This window comes from Podarcis pityusensis (genome assembly GCF_964106645.2).
Source record: "Podarcis pityusensis genome assembly, chromosome: 5".
Taxonomy (NCBI): domain Eukaryota; kingdom Metazoa; phylum Chordata; class Lepidosauria; order Squamata; family Lacertidae; genus Podarcis; species Podarcis pityusensis.
In genome coordinates this window covers 44,906,516-44,927,182 of record NC_138032.1, presented here as the reverse complement: position 1 = coordinate 44,927,182, position 20,667 = coordinate 44,906,516, and the positions used below count along the sequence as shown (strand labels likewise).

The following is a 20,667-nucleotide window of genomic DNA, read 5'->3' as shown; positions in this document are numbered from 1 at the left end:
CAATAATTTCAATCATTATAGTATTTAGACTACGCAAGAACCATTTTGTTTGTTTTGTCAGCAGGAGTGACAGCATAGCAACCAAACCCAGTTAAAATGGGGTGGGGTGTGAAAACCAAAACCAAGCATGCCATATGAAACAAAGTGGAATCAGGTGATTCTTTAATATTTGATATCATGGCTTAAACTATCTGTAACAAATTATGAGGATGTGCTTACTCTGCCTACAAATCTTGAATTTTGTTTAAGTTAGTGCCAGTGAGAAATTTCCGGCTGACAGCCTTGTTCTTAAGATAAACCCTTCTTGGCAGTTTACAATTGAATACCAACTACTGCAGCATCGTCTGTGCTTTCACATTTGCGTTGATAGGGAATGATGGGACTCTCTGTAAGATTCGGCTGCCCCCTCCTTACACATCTAATTTTAAACACAGCAATTGTCTGCCCTGAATTTCTGTCTGACTCAGTCTGTGCTGTGGCTGTATGTCTTCTTGGCCATCATCTGCAGAATTGGGCAAAAAAACTATTGCTAACAATACTGAGGACATGAAATAGTGTTATCAGGTGATGAGAAGAAAATCACATTTCCATTTATAACAATTTATAAATGAAGTGTTTTCCAAAACAATCTGGAACCCACAGTCCTTGTACAGTGTTTCTCATTTGTCAAACTGAAAATGATACAAATCTTATGGCATGCAGGATGAAGCAACACACCTGAAAAAGATCTAAAAGAACAACACAACTGTGGCTATTGAAGCATCACTCTTCTTTCAGTTTTAGCATTGAATATGACAATATTTTATACCGGCTCAAGAAAACAGATGGGAATGCTTCCTAAAACAAGAATTTGTGGCTAAATTCAAAAACCCATTAACCAGGAATGCTTGGATTTGAGTCACGTTGGTCCCATTCCTAATATACTCTGGCTTAACTGGTTTGTGGGTTGGGCAGCTATAGCAGGCCAGATACAGGCAATTCAATCTTCATCCTCTTCTGACTTTGCAAGAGAATCCGCTAATCTACATACAAACAACCCAGAATGATCATTTTTCAACATAAGGAAATATTATCATAGTAATCAGTTCTGAGCTACAGCTACCAATACCAGTGTACCACATATACACATAAAATATGTCATTTCCTAAAACTAGATCCTCCTACTTCAAAAGCTGACATTTATGGGGTAACCAAGACAACAGCAGCTAGAGCACACTCATTCAGAAGTAAAAAACTGGAAGCTACTTATATTGCCTGAGATCTCACACACTTCCCTCTCCTCCTCCTTCCTCCTCCTCTTCTTCAAGCCCTTATTAATGTGTTATTTCTCCTATTCACAATTGCAACAAAAGGATGCTCAGATTTCAATCCATCTACCACTTTGATCTTTACCACATTTACTTAAGAGTGAATCCCAATGATAGCTGTGAGACTTGCTTTCAAGTAAATATGTAGGCAATCACAACCTCCCTCTTTTCCTCAGAAGAATCAGAGGGTCTCTCCATTTGCCTTTGTCCTCCTGGGATGTATTATGGAAGCAATGCAACTAGTCCACATTGTACAAGACTCTCAGAATCATCATGTGCTTAAAAATCGCCGAGTGAAAGAACAACCTTCTTCACCAGCAGGGGTGGGGTGTTCAAGTAGATTTAGAACAATTACCAAAACAATGCCAAAGGGAAAAAATGACACGTTCAGGTGAACACCAAGGACACACCAGTGATGAGCAAAATGAGCTGTCCAAACTTTACAGGAAGAGCATCATCTTTCTTTCCACACTTCTAAACAACAAATTCAAGACACCGCTGTGCCTCTCTTACCTTTGAGATTGAGATGCTGGTGATGGACTCTATGGAACCGGCTCGGGTTGCCTCTCGGCAGCGCTGGGATGCTGGAGAAGCTGTTCCCCATGGCATCAGAAGGCAGCAGCCAACAGCTGGGAGATGACAACAGCTGGAGGGATTTGTGGGTTTGTGCCGCCGGCCAGGGCGGGGTAAGGAAGGGGAGGAGAGCAGGGGCTAGGGGCTGGGCTCGCCCCTCCCTCTCTCTCTCCTAGACCTTCCTCTCCTTCCCTCTCGCAGTCACTTTGGCTCCAGAATCCCCCTTTGTCTCCTCTTCCTCAGAGATGCTGCCTTCACTTGGGCTTCATCTACATCGTGGGGTGGAGGGAAATAATTGGGGAGCGGCTGCCTCTTGCGCGAGCAGGATGGGAGATCTCTGCTGCTCTCTTCCCTCGGGGAGCTCAGGTTGATTCCCTCGGTAATCCCTCCCCCTCCGCTCTTCCTCTCTCGGTCTCCCTTTGTGTCTCTTCTCTCCCCCCCCCCCCACCTCTCTCGCGCGCTCTCGCCTCTCCCTTCCTACTCCTGCCAGGCTCGCTCCGTGGATTTTACCTTGCCTAGGCAATGTGAGAGGATGGGGATGGGTGTCATCCGGCTGCCCTTGCCCCTGCTCAGCCGCAGATGCTGAAGCAGCATGGCGCTTCGGGGGCCTTTTCTCCTTCGCCCCCCGCCCGCCCCCGCGGCTTCCCTATCTGGGGGGGCTGCGGCAGACCGCTTCCCCATTTGGATCTGGTTGTTATGGTGACAGCTGCCTCCTCAGACTAGTGACTTAAGGGACCAGATGAGTCACGTGAGCAGCCAGATGTGCCACCTCTGGCGCGGGAGGCGGGACAAAGAGGCGTGGAGGGGCTCTCTCCCGCCTGTGGCTCCAGGGCCCAGCGAACGCCGGGCCCAACAGGTAGCGTCCGGAAGGGTAGCGGACGGAGGCACGTGGCTGGAGATCCCGGCGGCATGTGCGGGGCAGAAGCTCCAGTTTCTCGCGCGCCCTTTGGAGTCCGAATTGTACGCGCGAGAAGCGGCGATCCGGCTTCGTACTCGAGGAGTTGGGCCTGGAGCGTGCAGCGTGTGTGTGTGTGTGTGTGTGAGCGCGTAGAATGCGCTCCAGAGGAAAGCGCGTGTGCGCACTCCCAGAAAGGGGAGCCAGCGCTGGAAGCATGAAGTGCCTGGGGCCAGGCTCGCCAAGTGGATAAGTTAAGAGGGATAGGGTGCTTCTCCCCATTCATTTTTCTGTTAGCCCATTTGCACCTCTAGGTTTCAGTCGGGAGTATATTTGGGTCCTATATATTTATTATTTTATTTCATGTTATGCATTTATAGATACCACTCATACACCATTAGATCGCCGGCAGTTTACAATGCACATATAAAAAAAAATATAAAACAGGCAAGAATTTAAAGAGCAATACAAATCCAAGCAGCAAAAAACGGTACAGATTAAACACTTGCTCCTAAAACTAAGGCACTCCTTTGCTCTCCAGAGCTTGCTTTTAATGGAATCATCCCTACCTACCCAAAATGTCAGAAGTAATGGTGTGTGCTGTGGGCAACATATGAGCAACCATGCACTAAAAGAGCAGGTATGGATCGCTAGCGGCCTCAAGGGATGTGTTGTTCAGGTCCTGCCAAAGGCATGTATATGAGGACTAAAAGCTCAAAAATTGCTTCTCAACATTTGCACCGTAAAGAAAAGGAGGTACATTGAGGGTGGGTAGGTAGGTACCTGGGTGCATCATCATATGTTTGTAAGTTAAGTGTCCATGTGGGAAATAAATCTTCAATAGTTTAGAATTGCCTTCTGCAACGGGCATAGCTCCGAATCATTCCAAGTCACTGGGAGATTCCCATTGATTTGGGGAGGATTTTGGATTGCAACACAGATATGCCAGGGCACGAATGTTTCTACATGGGTGCAATTGTCCTTTCTTGAGTACTGTATTTAGTAATATGGCAAGCTACCTTACAACAAGTCAGACCATGCTAGCTGAGTATTGCCAACTGACTGGTAGCAATTCTCCAGGATTTCAGGCAAGTGTCTCTCACAGCCATACCTGGAGATGTCAGCAATTCAACATAGGACCTTCTGCATGTGGAAACCAGGTGATCTTCTACTGAGCTACAGCCCTTCCCTCATGTGGGACATACAAAGTATGTAGAGTTTTTACCTGAAGGTAAAATGTCCAGAGTAGCCCACAGTACAACGTCAGTGTTATCAGCTATAAAAGGCATGTGCCAGCAGCCAGAAACTAACTCCCAGGTAAGTAACAGAGATTGCAACCATACATATGCAATTGCACTGAATATATATTGCAAAAAGCATGTATTCCAGAAATTCTGGGAAGGTAAATCTCTATGCCTTTAACTCTCTAGCTTTTAGAACCAGAAGTCAGAAAAGATGAGAGAGCCATCTAATCAAAGCTGTCAAAAATTGTCTGTGAAAGCCAGACCACAGTCTGCAACAAGCAGAGAACAGGTGTGCTTGCTGTGCATGCAAATAATTACAGATGACGCAAGCTTGCTTGTGCCAAAGAAAAGCCCTTAGGACCTTTGGGAAACAGGGCCACACTAAGCATATGCCTGCCTGTAGATTTACATATTCATTCTTATGTGCAAACCTGGGAAAGCATTTGCCAATGCCCACAGGCAGTGTGAACCCCAAATATATCTTTTAAATCCATAGTGCACAACAAAACATTTTCCACAAACAAGAACCAGTGAGTTGTGTATGTAGCCAAAACCAAATAACCGAATTTGGGTTTTATTTTTTAAATCTCAATAGTCTTGATCTATTTCCTGCCATTTTCTACAGAAAATGTTTTCTGGAGACTTTGCTCTATGGATTGACCAGATGAAAAATTCAAACTGCCCTCTAGTCCAGAAAATATCTCCAATTAATCCAGAATGCAGCTGCCAGACTAATGACTGGGAGTGGCCGTTGGGACCATATAACACCGGTCCTAAAATATCTACTTTGGCTCCTAGTACATTTCCAAGCACAGTTCAGAGTGTTGGTACCAACCCCTTTTTGTCCCAGAAACATTTTTATTCAGTCCTCAGGACTGAGAAGTTCTGGTTGAAGAAGAACATATCTTTATGGGGGGCAGGGGGCTTTTGTTGAACATTGCTATTCCCCTTTTAAACTAGGCCATGAACCTTCTTATTACTGAGAATGACAGATCTTTGAGCTTGGGACAAAAGGGAAAAGTAACACTTGACACTGGATATATTGTAAGTATATCTTTAGCACTGTAAATCAAGACTACTACTGAAGAGATTTAGTTCAGTCTTTCCAGACACAGACACACACACACACACACACAGAGAGAGAGAGAGAGAGAGAGAGAGAGAGAGAAAGAGGTATCTTTATTTTATTTGTATATAGGATGAGCATGACAAGAAGCTTCTAAAAAGAGGCTTTGTCAAACTGTTATGTGTATGCGATGAAAGGGGGGTTTCTTTTTTAAAAGAACAGTGCTGTCCCCTGCTCCAGAGCTATGAAATAACACCTGTGGCTTTACTTCCCTTTGTGTGCCATCACACCAGATTTGTTTAATCTTGTGATAGTTTAACCTTTCTTTATAAAGTGGTAGCAGAGAAAGAAGTCACTAAGGGAAGAAAGAAAACATGTGGAGATGGAAGAGACAACACTAGCCACCAACAACCATTTTGTAACAACATTTTGAAAGAAAACCAACTTAAGAAATCACATAGATTGAGGGGGGGCTACCCTGTGGCCCTCCAGATGTTGAATTGCACCTCCCATCAGCCCCAGCTAGTAGAGCCATTGATGAGAGTGGTAATCTAGTAACATCTGGAGGCCACAGGTTCATCACCTTGATACAGACTTCTAGAGCAGCGATGGCCTCTGGGCAAGCATAGGTTTGTGACTAAGGTTTCAAATTAAGCTCCACTGTCCTGCCTCACCCATACACACCTCTGCTAATTCCCCCCTTTGCACCAACAGATTCATGGTACCGGCACATCTTTGGACTCCACCAATGCAAAGGACTTTGGTAGTGATGCTATCTTAATCCAGAAGTCATAATGTAAGAATATAATTCTGTTTTTAATCTTAGCATTTGGTTCCTAATAAAAGATTTAAAAGATCTCTCTTCCAGTCTTGTTGAGCCCCCTTGGTCCTAAATTAGACAAGTAAGTGTGAAAGATGCTCTTAAACCAGCAGGGTCCTAAATTCTGTTTTAGGTCTATGCTTTTAAAGGCATCCTAACCAAAAACGGATATCCTGCAGACAACTCTTAGTGAGGCTATTGGCTTCTTAAATCCACCGAAGGAAAGTAGCTCCCAGATGATGAAAGGAATATAACTTGCTAATCACATTTTTGTTCTTCGCCTTATGACTTTAAAATTCCTCCTTCAAACTTATGTCTCGTGGTGGACTTTCAGCCCTATCTGCAAAGCAGTCATTAGTCTGGAACACTGGGGAAGAGTTTCAGGGGAAAGCAACAGGTGGGAAAAGGTTGCTGCTCCTTGGGGGCAAATTGTCCCTTCTCAAGAACACTCTGCTGCAGAATAGCTACCCTTGAACTAACATTACAAACAACTGTAATGTGACTTTGCTGTAAGTTACTGGAACCACAGAAATGCTAGCTGGTTAGTCAAATCCTCTGCATTGTGACTTACAGGATATTTACATTTTACCTGAAGGTTATTTTTTTAATTTTATTTTTAAAGTAAGTAGTTATCTACATGCCTGCATCTTCTTCTGTTTAGAGGTTAATTTTCAAAGACATGTTCATATAAGTGTTGTATCAGATATAAGCTGCTCCTTAACATGTGGTGGGGAGTACTGAAAGGGGGGAAATCATCCATTTCTGACATGGAGCTCACTCATGTGCAGAGCTGTCTACAGTTCTGTGGAAACTGAGATAGCATTCCTACTGGATCAGGGTGGACTTAGGAGCACAAGATGTGATGGCCAACAATGGACCCATCCACACTTGCATTTGGCATGTGCTTTCTTAGTATTCTGGATTAGGGTGGTTTGTCTAGGAAAAGGCTATCAATTAAACTCCAGAATCAGAGATGTGAGATCATGCCTCATGTCCTACTTTTGCATTTCCCATAGGCATTTGGTTGGCCACTGGAAGAGACATGATTTTAAACTAAATAGGCCTTTAGTCTGATCCAGTGAGGATCTTATTATGTTCTTATGTTATGTTAATTGTTACCACCTTGTGTATAAAAACAGAGCCAGATCTTATATTTCAGCTCTGCCAAAAAGGAGAAGAAGAAGAAGAAGAAGAGGAGGAGGAGGAGGAGATAAACCCTCCACCCAAATAGAAGTCCACTCAGTCAGGAACTGCAGAACACGCACTAGGTTAGGAGAAGGACAACAACCACACATTACGAAGCTCTCCCCATTATGTTCTACCCTGGTGACAAGTGATGTGAACTAACAGTGCAGCTGGCCCTGAATCTCCTAGCTGCGATCTTCTCTTTCTGCGCTGGATACAAATGGGATAGGTGTGAATAATGACAGAACTGGTACAGTTCTGGCCTAGATACAGCTGCAGGGTTTCACTTCAGATTTTGTTTTTGCCTTCTATGAACATTATGTACTTGGAAGCTTGTTGAATGATTCCTATGATGAGTTTGACCCATTGCCACACAGTTTCTCTAGCTGTAGAATTTCATTATTAGTCAAGGGTCATGTTTCTTTACTTCCCTTTTCTATTTTCTCCCAGCTTTCCAAAAAAGAGAGACCATAAAGATTAAAGTACAGTAATTGATTTTAAAAAAAAGGTTTAGTCAGAAGGCCAGTACAAAATGAGAAAGTCAGCCCCTGTGCCCTAGAATAGGGTTCTGGAACCTGTGGTCTTCCAGATGTTATTGGACTCCCAACTCCCATTAGCTCCAGCCAGCACAACCAGGAGTGATGGATGCTATCACTAGCAATATATGTCTAGCAGTGTATGTGAACTGCAATTTCCCCACCGCTGCCCTACAGGAAGAGAAGCATAGATCCACAAATATTATTGAAAAGCACTGAAAGTACTCAATGCCCCCCCCCAGAAGAAGTCTGCCCCCCTGCAATGTCTTACTCATGGGGTATTTTGACCTGTTATTTCCCCTGAAAAGCTTGACAACTTTGATTTCCTAAATAAAGCTCAACAACTTTGGCTGCTCCCCCCCCCCAAAAAAAATTTTTTTTTGGTTATGCCCATGGAGAGAAGATCTAAAAGCCCCAGAAGAATTGAAGCTTGGGGTCCATGCCAAAAGATGTTCACATATTAACAGGTTTGATATTTCTCCACTTCATTTACAACATTCAAATATTTGGACGGAAGTTTCACCCGCTGCAGTTAGCAAGTGAAAATCAAGCACTTGGTCATTCTCTACTACACAGTAGTTCAGAGCTTTCCAAACTGTTTATGTTGGTGGCACACTTTTTAGACAAGCATCATTTTGAAACACAGTAGTTCAATTTCACTAGCAAACCAGAGGTTAAACTAACCCCTTTTCAGCCTCAGGAGGAGCATGGGGAACATTTGCACAACACACCTGCACACTGCAGTGACATACTAACGTCACGACACACAGTTTTGAAAGCTCTGCAGTAGCTGCTCATTGAGCACATGTATTCTTTTTGCAAACTGCTTTGAGGTATTGTTGCAATCAGGTGGTGTATCAATGTCAAAATAAAAATAAATCAATAGCTGGAACTAGTTTTATCATTCCTTTGTTAACTACCTTTCTCTTGGGGAAGGTGTTGCTCTCCCTCTGGATACACACACACTGAGTCTTGGCTTTTGCCGCTGTGGTCCTTGGTGATATGTTTAGGATTGCTCCAACCCTAGAGGCAAATCAGGCAAACCACTGGAGTGCCAAGTTTCCCAGAAGTTGGGCTGCCTATGTAAATGCATTGGAGAGAGAACCACCGCCTGCACTTTTGGAAGAGATGCAAAGAATCTGCTAAGCAATTCACTACTCAAGGGCTATTCACTGCATTGCGGGGAATAGGATCACAACCCTTCTGATCTCTACCCATTATACAAGCCATACACACAGTTGTCCAGAGAAAGAACCAGCAGAATTCTTGAAATTGAAAAATAGAAAAGTAATATCCTGGTCAACTATTGATTATTTAATCTGCTATTAATCAGCATAAAATAAGAAATGGCAGGGGAGAGGGTTCACCGAGGGCAAGTACAAAACTCGGGTCAGAGGTGGATGTGATTATACCACAGTGGGGCTAGGAGGGACCACATGAACTAATCACCTGTCTACAGCAGGAACAGGAAGATGGTGGGGGGGGGGAGTATCTGCACGCAGGTGTTTTTGCATGCAGAAATAATAAATTATAATAATGATTTTATTATTTATACCATTGCCCCAGCCACTCTGGGTGGCTTGCAACGTATATAAAAACATAATAAAAAATTGCACATTAAAAAGCTTCCCTATACAGGGCTGCCTTCAGACTCCCAGGTTCAATTCCTGGCACCGACAGTTAAAAGGATAATATAGCAGGGAATGTGAAAGACCTGCCTATGACCATGCAAAGCCAGAGCTCAAAAAAAATGTTCTAATGGACACATAGCTTCCCATGATCCTATTAGACCAATAAAGTCATGGAATGCACAATTGGAGAACAGGAGTGTGTAAGGTGCACCTCAGAAAGAGCTTTCATTTACTCAGTCACGCCATGTGCCACCGTGAAAGGGGAAGTGAAGGTCCCCTAGGCCTGGGAAATTCTTAGTGGCAAATATTGTGATCAGTTAGTTTCTAAACAAGTTATGCTGGAGCAACCTGTTTTCCTAAGCAATGATGCTTGGCAAATTAATGTGCTGAATGTACACCACATTCTTGCTCTATTCCCCTTTGATCAAGCGTTAAGCATTCCTTGTGGAGGCAGAGGAAGCAGATTGCTCCCTTATCTGTTAGCAATTTATTGAGATAAATGGCTAAGGTGGGCTTTAAGTGTTAATATTTTTCATTATCTGGGACCCTGGTCATAAATATATGCCCAGCAGCAACAGCATACAGAAGAGCATGCTTTTGTCGAGTTAAAAGTAATATCCTGTTCAAGGCTGGCTGGGCATGTATACATACCATATGAGTGCTTTGTGTACCCACACAGAAGGCCCCATCTTGCTGAATCATTCTGAAATTGTTCTATCTTGCTCCAACCTTTCATCATACCTGCCTACCCAATTTCTGTTTCATGTACATTTGTCCAGTGACAGTGGCTTGTTAACTGGTACACTGCTGACCTAACTCTGTTGTACTGCTCCTTCATATTGAGCAAACCCATGACATTTGCAGAAGGGGACAAGGGACATTGTGCTGGCACATAAGCCGTTGTGCCCCATCATAACTACCTCTTCTCTGGCACAGCAACTCTTTTGTACCTTAAATGACTGACACTTGGTGATGGAACTTAACATTTTTTACCAGACCTAAGCAAATTCAGAAGTCTCTCAGTGTACTTGATAGCACTAATGCCACATTATCAGCAAACACTGACTGTCCTTCAACAATTTAAAGAAGAAGGCTTGTTCAGGCAGATTTTCTCTGTGGTTGACTGCACAGGAAAATAAGTTAACAGTTCTGACATTCTTGCTGGAAGCCACAAAAGTGCAGATAGAGGGTTAACTGGCTTCATGCTGCATGCAGTCAATGTAGCTTAAGGGCCTAGGAGAGTTCAGAAGCTATGTGAGGCTGCAAACCGCAATACACTAAGAGCAAGATAAAGCACACGTGCAATGCTACTGCAATCTGCACACAACAGCATGGGATATTTAGAGTGCAGTCAAACCAACAATGCATGTTTTCTAGACAGGCACATGATAGGAGCTGAAGCTCACAAAGCTTTCCTGTAAATTTGCTAGAACTCTGAGGGCCACTCACACTCAGGGCTGTCTTAAGTATATCCAGCGCAGTGGTGCAAAGATCCCTCCGGCAGCCCTCCCCCCCCCTTCCCAGAGTTGCTGACCTTTTTACAGCACTGCTGGCAGCTTTGCAGGGCTGGAGGAGGCAGGCAGTGGCTGGAGGGTGGCTCCTCTGGCTGGGAAGAGGCGGAGGTTCTGGGCGCGGTGCTGCTTCAGCGAGGCGGGCGAAGGCGGTGAGCTGCTGCCCGGAGGCACCGCACCCAGCCTCTTCCTTGGCTCCCATGCAATGGTGGCCATGGCAAGCAGAGGCTCCGGGTGTGGAGCTGCTTCAGCACGGCATGGCGGAGGCGGGTGAGGGTGAGGGTGGCGAGCTGATGCTGGGAGGCGCCGCATCCAGCCTCCGCCTCTTCCCTGGCGCCCTCCAGAACTTGGCACCCCACGCCACTATGGGCAAGACGCCCCTGCTCACACTGTGTCTTGACAGGGGGAGGGCATAGCCATATATATTCTCCTTACCTGCATGGGCACATCCTCTCATCCTCTCCCTTTTCATCTCATCACCAAGCCAGAAATGTGAGGACAATCTGCATGTCTGAGCTCCATTGCTCAGACACCATCTTAAGCTAGACTTAAGCATGTCTTTGTAAACGAATTACCATTTTAAGCCTGCCTGAACAAAGCTGCTGTATCTGTTACTCTTCAACAAGTATTCTGAGTGAGTAAATGTTACTTTTACCTTTCACCAGACTGTTTGTGTGATTGTTGTTTTAAGGGGGAGAAAAGGGGGATATACCAGGAGAATGCAACTTCCCTTTTAAGCTGCAAAGGCATGCACTTTACTGAACTCACAAACATGAGAAAAGAAGGATAGGAATTAATAAATATATCCTCTCCTAGCATCTATACACATCCCTACAAACATATACTGCAACCTACAGGTCTGGAGACCTTGTCCATACAGGGTGAGGCATGGTGGATTGGACATCTCAGTCGTACAGTACATGTTTTGCATGCATAAAAGTCCCAGGTTAGATCCCAGGTGTCTCCACATATGGCTGGGAAAGATTTCTGCCCCAGAGGGGGAGTGGAAGGGGAATGAAAGGAAGCACAGGTCCAGGACTTTTTTATGCGCAGGAATACCACGAGGACATAATCTGCAGGAGTAGCACATATGACTCCCATTTTCAATATTCAGAAATTCCAAGCTTCAAGATAGGTAATCTTGAAAAAGGCTGAACTATTAGTGTTAGAACTGGAACATTGTGAAATGTTCCTTTTTTTCATGGATGCTGAAAACATTTCAAATTTAGCCTGTTTGTCGTGGAACTGTTTTTACCAATTAAAATAAAATTGTAGACTATACCTTAATAGAATAGCAAAGATTCTTGGCCAGTGAATGTTAGTGAGTGAACTGCTGTAATGTCACAGAATGTTCATTTTCACAGCAGTATGTGGGGAAAGGATTTGAGGTAGAGTTTGAAACTCAGAAAACAAAACCATATATTCACATATAGATCAGAGGCACTTACGGAGCTGCAGGTTATTTTCTGCTGCTACTGTACCTCTCTTTAGAACCCATAGCTTGTTTGTTTGTTATAAAACATTATTGCATCAAGTTATAATGGTTCAGCTGCATGAGGATCCATTTTCTTAGCCTTCTCCTTTGATATGTTTTCCTGTAGATTCGTATGAGATACACAAGCCTAACTCCACTTTTATACTATCAATTTGCCAGCATTATTATGTTGAGTCTTAGAAAACTAGTCCTAGGGGAATGTTTGCTGCCAGCATGGTCTTTTGGATCAATAATGTTTGATTGTGACCTTTACATTAGCAATGTTGTCATCCATCAAACCAGGCAGGATCTTCACATAAGAATTAGTAAACACCCAGGAGTTAATTCAGTCCACATATGAAAAAGATCATCCATACCCATTGCAGAATTTATATTTGAAGCTATACTACCTAGCGAATCCAGTACGTATCAGTAAGAGGAATTAAATGTGCTGTGTCCATTGTTGTGATGTTTATGGCACAGCTTCACTTTTAATCTTTTTACTTTCCAACCTGCCCCCACATCCTCAAGCCATGTGCAATTAATACTTTCTGTTTACAGGTAGGTAGCCGTGTTGATCTGCCGTAGTCAAAACAACAAAAAAAAAATCCTTCCAGTTGCACCTTAGAGACCAACTAAGTTTGTTATTGGTATGAGCTTTCGTGTGCATGCACACTTCTTCAGATCCCCTTCAGATACATCTTCAGATATTCAGGGTATCTGAAGAAGTGTGCGTGCACACGAAAGCTCATACCAATAACAAACTTAGTTGGTCTCTAAGGTCCTACTGGAAGGAATTTTTTTATTTTGTTAATACTTCCTATACCATGCAGGAGCCTTTCCCCAAAAAGTTGCTCACTCAGCTTTCCTTTTTCAGCTCAGATTCTATAATATAATAAATAGGTAAATTTCCACACAAACACACCACTAGCAGGAGTTCTGGCACTGAGAGTTTTGGCACTTTGATCCCTCCTCCCCCAAAATAGCTGCTTTGAGGGGCTTACATTGGCTCCCACCAGCAGGCATACAGCTGGTTGCAGCTGCTGCCTGCCTGTGATTTTAGCAGATGTAGCACACCACTCCACAGAGCAGAGTGGGACCGAAGGACACCTCCGCCACATCCAAGCCCCCTCCAGTGCAGGCAGATTGGGGGTTTGGATTGCTCTGCCCAATGGTTCTTGTAAGGATTACTCAGTTAATATATGCAAAGCACCTCTAATGCTCAAAAATGCTACATAAATACTAAATATTTTTATCTCATCCTCACAGCCACACAGCTCTTCAGCAAGTGTCACAAAGCCTTCCTGAGTGAGACAGCAAAGCAACTGCCTGCAACTAAAAATAATGCCAAGATTAATCAAACAATAAAACTCTGCTGGATTCTAGAGAGACACGATCTGATTTATTTACACTGAAAAGTGCTTCATGCCTACAATTTTGCTAAGCAAAAACAGGTGTGACATTTTATTCCACCCCCCCCCATTCCTCCTCATCAATAAATTGTGCATGTCCTGGTTATGGAGATTAACTTTACAGGCAAATGTCAGTCTTAATTCTGGTTTGACAGCCTGGGTGCATTGCAAGACAAGCAAACTGTAATCTTGAGGTGCAAACACTAAACTAAACCGTGTAGAGGCAGGAGCAGGCTACAGTCGCAAGTTCTCAGCAGTGTCTTATTTGAATAATCTATCTGACAGCTCTGCTCTTCCCTCAGAATTCCCATTTAGTAAAAATATTTTCAGATGTCACACATTCCAGAGCCAGATAATGTTGCCATATGCTTTCCTATGACACAGCTTTTGCCAGACTGTTGTCCTCCACACATTTTTGTGCACAATTTCCCCTAATATTTATGCATTATATATGCTGTTTTTGCTAATATATACATTTTTGTGGAGACTTTCCTGGAATATATGCATTTTTTGTATGCACTGTTTGACTGGAGAATTGCATCACAAAAATTGGAGAAGTATAAAATTGAAATGGTTAGCCCTGTTTTGGTTCAATTGTTTGAGAAGTGTGAATTAGGTGGTTTCTTATCAAGATACAAGCAAAACTGAATTTCTCCCCCATCCCTATCAAGTATTCCCCTAGCATTGGCAAGACCTGCTTAATGTCTGTTTTAATACCAAAAGCTAAACACCGCCTCCTTGTGGCACAACCTCATGCACATACAATAGCAATTATAACTACTGACTGAGAGAATCCTGGATTAACTCATCTTTCAAATTCTGTTTGTTTTAATCTACTACATTTAAAATGAAAGCTCAGGCTGAAACACGATCTGGAACTCAAAAGGGGAGGAGAGACTTTGGGAACCATTTCCTAAGGAAATATATGTATACAAGTACCAAAATCCATTGGTAATGCGTGGGGAGGGATCCTGCAATGGTAGCTGAAGAGGAGTTGGGTCTGCCTCCTAACATGCTGCTACCCCCAGAGTTATCTATAGGCCTCTGCTGAGATATATGTTTCCAGGTTGCTTCATAAAACAGAAGTAACCCTTAGCTATGAAAAAGTTATGCCACACGCTGCTCCACACAACTTCATTCAGCTTGGCTACAGAACAGGATATAATCATATGTGATAGCATAGCTAAGAAGCCCATGGAGCCCTGATTCTCACACTGTGAATATGTTACCTGGGACCAACTAGCTCCATATCACCTACAATGCACTGGGTTTCAGATTGGGAACATTCTGTCCTACCTGGAGACGCCAGAGATTGAATTTGGGACCTTCTGAGTGGGAGGCAGATGATCAGCTACTGAGCTGAGTTCCTTCCCTAGGATCTCACATAGCTAATACAGTGGTACCTCAGGTTACATACGCTTCAGGTTACAGACTCCGCTAACCCAGAAATAGTACCTCGGGTTAAGAACTTTGCTTCAGGATGAGAACAGAAATTGCATGGCGGCGGCGTAGCAGCAGCAGGAGGACCCATTAGCTAACGTGGCGCTTCAGGTTAAGAACAGTTTCAGGTTAAGAGCAGACCTCCAGAACAAATTAAGTACTTAACCCGAGGTACCACTGTATATCAAGCAACCACACCAGGCAGATTGTTTGTTTCAGATGGAAAAGTTTACAAAGTTATGGAACCATATATACAGCAATTCCAAGGTAGAGCAGGAAATAAATCTCACGTTCTGTGCCCCCTGTATTCTCTTTCATGCCGTTTTAAGAGCTGCAGATGAATCAAAGCCAACTCTGCTGAAAAACAACTTACAGGGAGGAGACTTGTAAGCAAACTATCTCATTTGACTGACCTGGTTTCTCACAAACACCAGTGATGATTCATTACTGGACAACAGAAGGAAACCATACATGGGAAGAGGCAAAGGGAGGGGAATAAAAATCAGCTTTTGATTATTTGAAAGCTACTTTCATTCTCTGTGGTGCATCAGTTACTATCTTCACACTGGAGTGTAAATACTGCATCATACCTCCAGGCTATGAATGTTTCACATACAAAAGAGTTTTGTGATTTGATTTTTCTAATGGAGGAACTATAGTACCAGGAAGACTCTATTCATTCTCTTACTATAAAAGCAAGATAACTAAGCTCTAGGTTTCATCCTGATCCAACAACACATGGATAAGGAACGCAGCTGGAACAATTATGCCAACAAGGACTGAATAAGGAGGCTCCTAGGTATGAAGCCAAGAATGGCACAACAAAGGCAATGATGTTAATATGAGCTACTTTACTGTTTGCTTTGCTTGCTTATTGTCATCCTGTCTTTGAACTAAACAGGCCTTACAGAGCTCACCTAATCACCCTGCCAGAGAAGGCTGCCAAGAGAAGACCAGCCAGTGCTTCATCTCTGAGACGAACCCAAGTGCTCTACAGGAGGAAAGGCGCTCGGTCACCACAGCATTATGGATCGATTCCGGATGATCTTCCAGTACTTCCAGTCCAATTCAGAGTCCGTGACTAATGGGATATGTGCACTGCTGGCATTGGCAAGTGTAAAGATGTACAGCTCCTTTGACTTCCACTGCCCTTGCCTTGCTAAATACAACATGGTGTATGGCTTAGGAATTATGTTTATCCCACCAGTGGCACTTTTCCTCTGTGGTCTCATTGTCAACAGACAGTTTGTGGTGATGCTTGAGGAGTGGAAAAGACCTACTGGGGACAGGAAGAAGAATCTAGCCATTATCAGGTGGGGGATTTCAGTACTGGTGCTAATTACTTTCCACAATGAAGTTTACTAATTTGTTGCACCCTTCTCTCCCAAGGTTGCTGGTGGAATCTAAACTTCCTCCAAATTATTACTTAGAATTTGTATTGTATTGTTTTAATTCTTAACAGTACTTAGGAGGCTTTATGTAGCATGATATCACCATAACCACTGAAATGGATTACAGTTCTTATGTATAGTTATTATAACACTCAACTCTGAAGCTAAGAAATAGTGGCATGCCCAAGGGTACACAATAAGGCCAGATTTGAATACAGGCTTCCAGATACACATATCACCTAGAGTCAAACTAAACAGGACAATGGAAGAAGGTTCACCAGCATTCTTTTAGAAAATTTAGATTAGAGGGGGCGGGATTGGATTAGAACTGTGATGCTGGAAGGGCAGTTTTAACCATTTCCACCTGCATTGTATTTCCCATGTGAAAAATCCCACTCCCCAAGCTGGTATTTGTTCTGTAGCACAAAACATACTTCCTTATTTTTTTACATTTTAAGATTTGCATGAATTATAAATACTGATGATTAATAAATATTGCTTGACTTTATTTCATTTAAATTCTTAAGGATTTGGATTGGGGTTGATGATAAGTTTATAAGCTCAATTAGGGGTCAATGAACTTAGAAGTTTGGGAAACCCTTTGGAAATCACTGGAGTATGCTACTGTCCCTTCCCTTGTTATTGCTGGTGCTAAGCAAGTTCCAGCCTTTAGAAATATCAGTTTAGTTTTTTGCTTCTCTATCCAATAACCAGGTACATGTGTTCCTCCGTTCTGCAACGGGCCATGATTGCACCTGTTGTTTGGATCCTAGTCACCCTGCTCGATGGAAAATGCTTTGTCTGTGCTTTCAGCAGTTCTGTTGACCCTGATAAGTTTCCCGGTTTCGTCACCAACATCACACCTTATAATGAGGTACAGCGCTTGCTGTCCAAGGTCCCATGCAAGGATGATGAACTCATAAGGAACAATACTTCCCGCAAGGCTGTATCCAGGTACCTCAAATGCTGGTCACAGGTAAGTAACAGACATCTATAGGATATTGCTCTGTAGGAGCTCCTTATAGGAACATTAACCTGCTCTTGAAACATATATAGGTAGAATCTGTTTCTGAAGCTCATCTTCAGAATATTCTCCTGGATAATCACTGATTAAATGCAAGAAGCATAATTTTTAAATTGATTGTTGCTGTCAATGGAAGGAAAGAGCAACAGATGATTCATAGAATACACATGGACCCTACAGCATATGCAGATTAACTAACAATTCTTAAGGTATTGAGACGCTATATGAACTATGTAGTGTCTCAGACACAAACTTTTGGACAAGTCACCTTCTCTTAAACTATCCTACCAAACAGAGCTATGGTGGGAATAAACAAGATAAGGATTGCAAACTAATTTGCTAAGTACAGATTCTATTGAAATGATATACTACTACTACTAATAATAATAATTTATTATTTATACCCCGCCCATCTGGCTGGGTTTCCCCAGCCACTCTGGGCGGCTTCCAGCAAAATATGATGAAGATTCCCAGACCTCTTTAATTTTTCCATTCAGCATATTCCATTCATTATGCCTCCAAGTCTCTTGTCTTCTCCTGTTTCTGCTTCCATGTATTTTGCCCCTCTGGTCCCATGTGCAAAACAAGCTCCATGGTCCTGCATCCCCTGTGTTGTGATAACCTTATACCATGTCAAATTTCAACCAAGACGGGTTACAATTAAAATCCGACCAATAGTAACAGGAACATGTTGGGTTAGGGTGGGGTGAGGAAGCAAACTCTCCAAGCCCCTGGCAGTTGATGACACAGTCCAGGTTTCAGGCTCTGCTCTGCTCTGCAGAAGGAAGAGTGAGTCACAGATAGACTCATGGGTTGACTGATTACAGATGCCAATTAATGAAGCAGTCCTTCTGTTGATTTCAGTACCCATTCCTTCAGTTTTTGCCATTTCATCCATCTGCCATTTTATCTGTCTTAACATATACTATAAGACTGGGTAGGCAATGTAGTACCTTTCAGATATTGTTTGGCTCCAACTCCCACCAGCCCCAGCCTGCATGTCCAATGGTTAGGGATTATGGGAATTGTAGCTCAAGGACATCTGAAGGGCACCACGTTGGTTATCCTTGCTATAAGGCTTCAGCCAAGGACAATATTCCTTTTGTTTTCCTAGCACTAAATAAATGTAGACATTAATTAGCAAATCAACATTTATTACCATTTTAATTACTTAACAGAAGTCGGGGGCTCCTCCCATAGCAGGGTATTCAAGTAGAAGATCTGAGAAGTCCCTTTCATTATGGGATATTCAAGCAATAGAACACAGATGTCCTGTTTTTTTTTGTTTCCCTGTGGCTGGCCTTGATTGCCTTAACATTTGTATGTACTTCCTTTGCCTTCTAGGCTTTTGGATGGAGCATACTGCTGACCCTTATAGTGATCGCCTTCCTTGCCCGCTCTCTCAGGCCCTGCTTCAACCAGGCTACCTTCTTGCAGACTCGCTACTGGAGCAACTACATTGATATTGAGCAAAAGATTTTTGATGAAACTTGTTGTGAGCATACCCGGGACTTTGCACACAAGTGCATCCTCCACTTCTTTGAGAGCATGCAGAAAGAAATTAAACGAAGGCGGTTCCATGCCCACCCAAGAAAAGAGGAGCGGAAGGAAGGGGAGAAGGATCACTTGCAGGGAATCAGCAGCCAGGAGCAAGTGAACAAGCTTCTTCAATCATGGTACTACAGCAAACCTCCACTGGATTTGAGTGGAGCTACACAGAGGCAACCCCTGGGCACAGAGGGAATATCTATGCCTTGGACAGGCAGTATGATTAACAGGTGGCATCCCCAGCCAGGGACCACAATTACAAGGCAAACACACGTTTAAAAGGAAATGGAAACCGAGAACATCAGTAGCTAGGGGAAAGCACATACACACACATCCCAGCAAAAATGGGCTGCTCTTGCATCTTTAACAACAGCATAGTATGCAGGAATCACATACCCTCCAACACATCAAGATGAAAAACCGGGACACCATCTTCCAGGTTCACACTCCCACATGAGTAGCATGACCCATGCAAGATCGCAGCCCTGGAAAAAGCACTTATTTTGGGCATGGTGCCCCAAAACACACTTTTGGGGGTGCAAGATCACAGCACCAAAGAAAGTGCTTTTGGGGGCTCAAGATCATGGTTGCCCCAAATGGCCACCGTGATCTCCTGGAGGGCGCGGGGAATGGGATGTCCCAGTTTTTCCGGAACAGTTGAGGGGTATGGAATCAGCAGCAGAAACTTTAACGGCATGGAGTGAAGCATTAGCACATGCTAATGTCTGTACAATGAGTTCAGTTCAGATTTATTTCCATATGAGCCATAGGCCATAACAAAAATGCAAAAGGATCTGTAACTCTTTGGTACAGCATATGCTTTTCATGCAGAAGGTCTCTGATTCAATCCCTGGCATCTCCAGGTAGGGCTGGGAAAGACCCCAGTTTGAAGCTCTGGAGACCTGCTGCCAATTCCTAGCTAGGTGGATTGCTGGTACTGGTACTTAAACATGTGTTCAATATATTGTACATAAAATGGTTAACAACATAGCCCACATTTTACAGATTATTACAGCAGGCAAAAGGTAGGTCCAAAGTTGGCAACTCTATCCAGCAAGGAGATAGTAATGGGTGTACTAAATTATCACAAAGGCAACAGCTTATCACTAATGAATAATGCACTATATGAAATTATGGCCCAACTGTATTGGCTGCCAATTAGTTTCTAGTCCCAACTGAAAGTGCTGGGTTTGACCTATAAAGACTTCAATGGCTCAGGACCTCAATACCTCAAGGACCACCTCTCCCCATATAAACTGACCTGGACTCTGTGACCATCAGCTGAGGCCCTTTCTCGTGTGCCTCTGCCACAAGTGGTCTGTAGGGTGGCAACACAGGAACGGGCCTTTTCTGCAGTGGCTCCCCATTTGTGGAATGCTCTCCCCAGGAAGTTTTGTCTGGTACCTTCATAATATGCCAGGTGAAAATGTTCCTCTTCAGCCAGACCTTTGGCTTATTAACAGTCTATGTCCTTTTAAATGTGTTTGTGGGAAGGGGTGTTATTGGTTTGCTTTGTTTTCTATCTTGTTTTTATTGTGTACTTTATGGTTTTATTCTGTATTTTTATGGTGTGAAGTGCCTTAAGATCTTCGGATGAAGGGTGGTATACA

At 43.3% G+C, this 20,667-nt stretch overlaps 3 protein-coding genes across 8 annotated transcripts in view; 2 read left to right on the top strand and 1 right to left on the bottom strand.

Annotated features, from left to right (window-relative positions):
- NEURL1 (neuralized E3 ubiquitin protein ligase 1) overlaps window positions 1-1,919 on the bottom strand; it is a 133,401-nt gene extending 131,482 nt beyond the window's left edge. The window contains exon 1 of the mRNA XM_081006173.1: window positions 1,821-1,919. Within this exon, the coding sequence (XP_080862299.1) occupies window positions 1,821-1,911 (91 nt within the window). The 5' untranslated portion in view covers window positions 1,912-1,919. The remainder of the gene's footprint in view (window positions 1-1,820) is intronic.
- On the top strand, window positions 1,905-8,874 carry LOC308477528 (uncharacterized protein). 5 transcript variants are annotated; one of them, XM_081006236.1, is made up of 5 exons: window positions 1,905-1,993; window positions 3,317-3,415; window positions 4,980-5,063; window positions 5,800-5,881; window positions 7,045-8,874. In XM_081006236.1, the coding sequence occupies exons 1-4, from the start codon at window positions 1,910-1,912 to the stop codon at window positions 5,878-5,880; spliced, it is 348 nt and encodes a 115-aa protein (XP_080862362.1). In that variant the 5' UTR covers window positions 1,905-1,909; the 3' UTR covers window position 5,881; window positions 7,045-8,874. The 5 variants fall into 5 exon arrangements, 3 of the variants coding, with proteins under 3 accessions (XP_080862362.1, XP_080862363.1, XP_080862361.1); XM_081006237.1 differs by having other exon boundaries at window positions 5,800-5,897; window positions 7,093-8,874; XM_081006235.1 differs by having other exon boundaries at window positions 5,800-5,897; window positions 7,090-8,874.
- A 4,244-nt stretch (window positions 8,875-13,118) lies between these two features.
- CALHM3 (calcium homeostasis modulator 3) lies at window positions 13,119-20,667 on the top strand. 2 transcript variants are annotated; one of them, XM_081005148.1, is made up of 4 exons: window positions 13,119-13,696; window positions 15,996-16,407; window positions 17,200-17,461; window positions 18,854-20,667. In XM_081005148.1, exons 2-4 carry the CDS (start codon window positions 16,121-16,123, stop codon window positions 19,334-19,336), a joined length of 1,032 nt encoding a protein of 343 aa, XP_080861274.1. In that variant the 5' UTR covers window positions 13,119-13,696; window positions 15,996-16,120; the 3' UTR covers window positions 19,337-20,667. The 2 variants fall into 2 exon arrangements, with proteins under 2 accessions (XP_080861274.1, XP_080861273.1); XM_081005147.1 differs by lacking the exon at window positions 13,119-13,696 and adding an exon at window positions 15,293-15,893.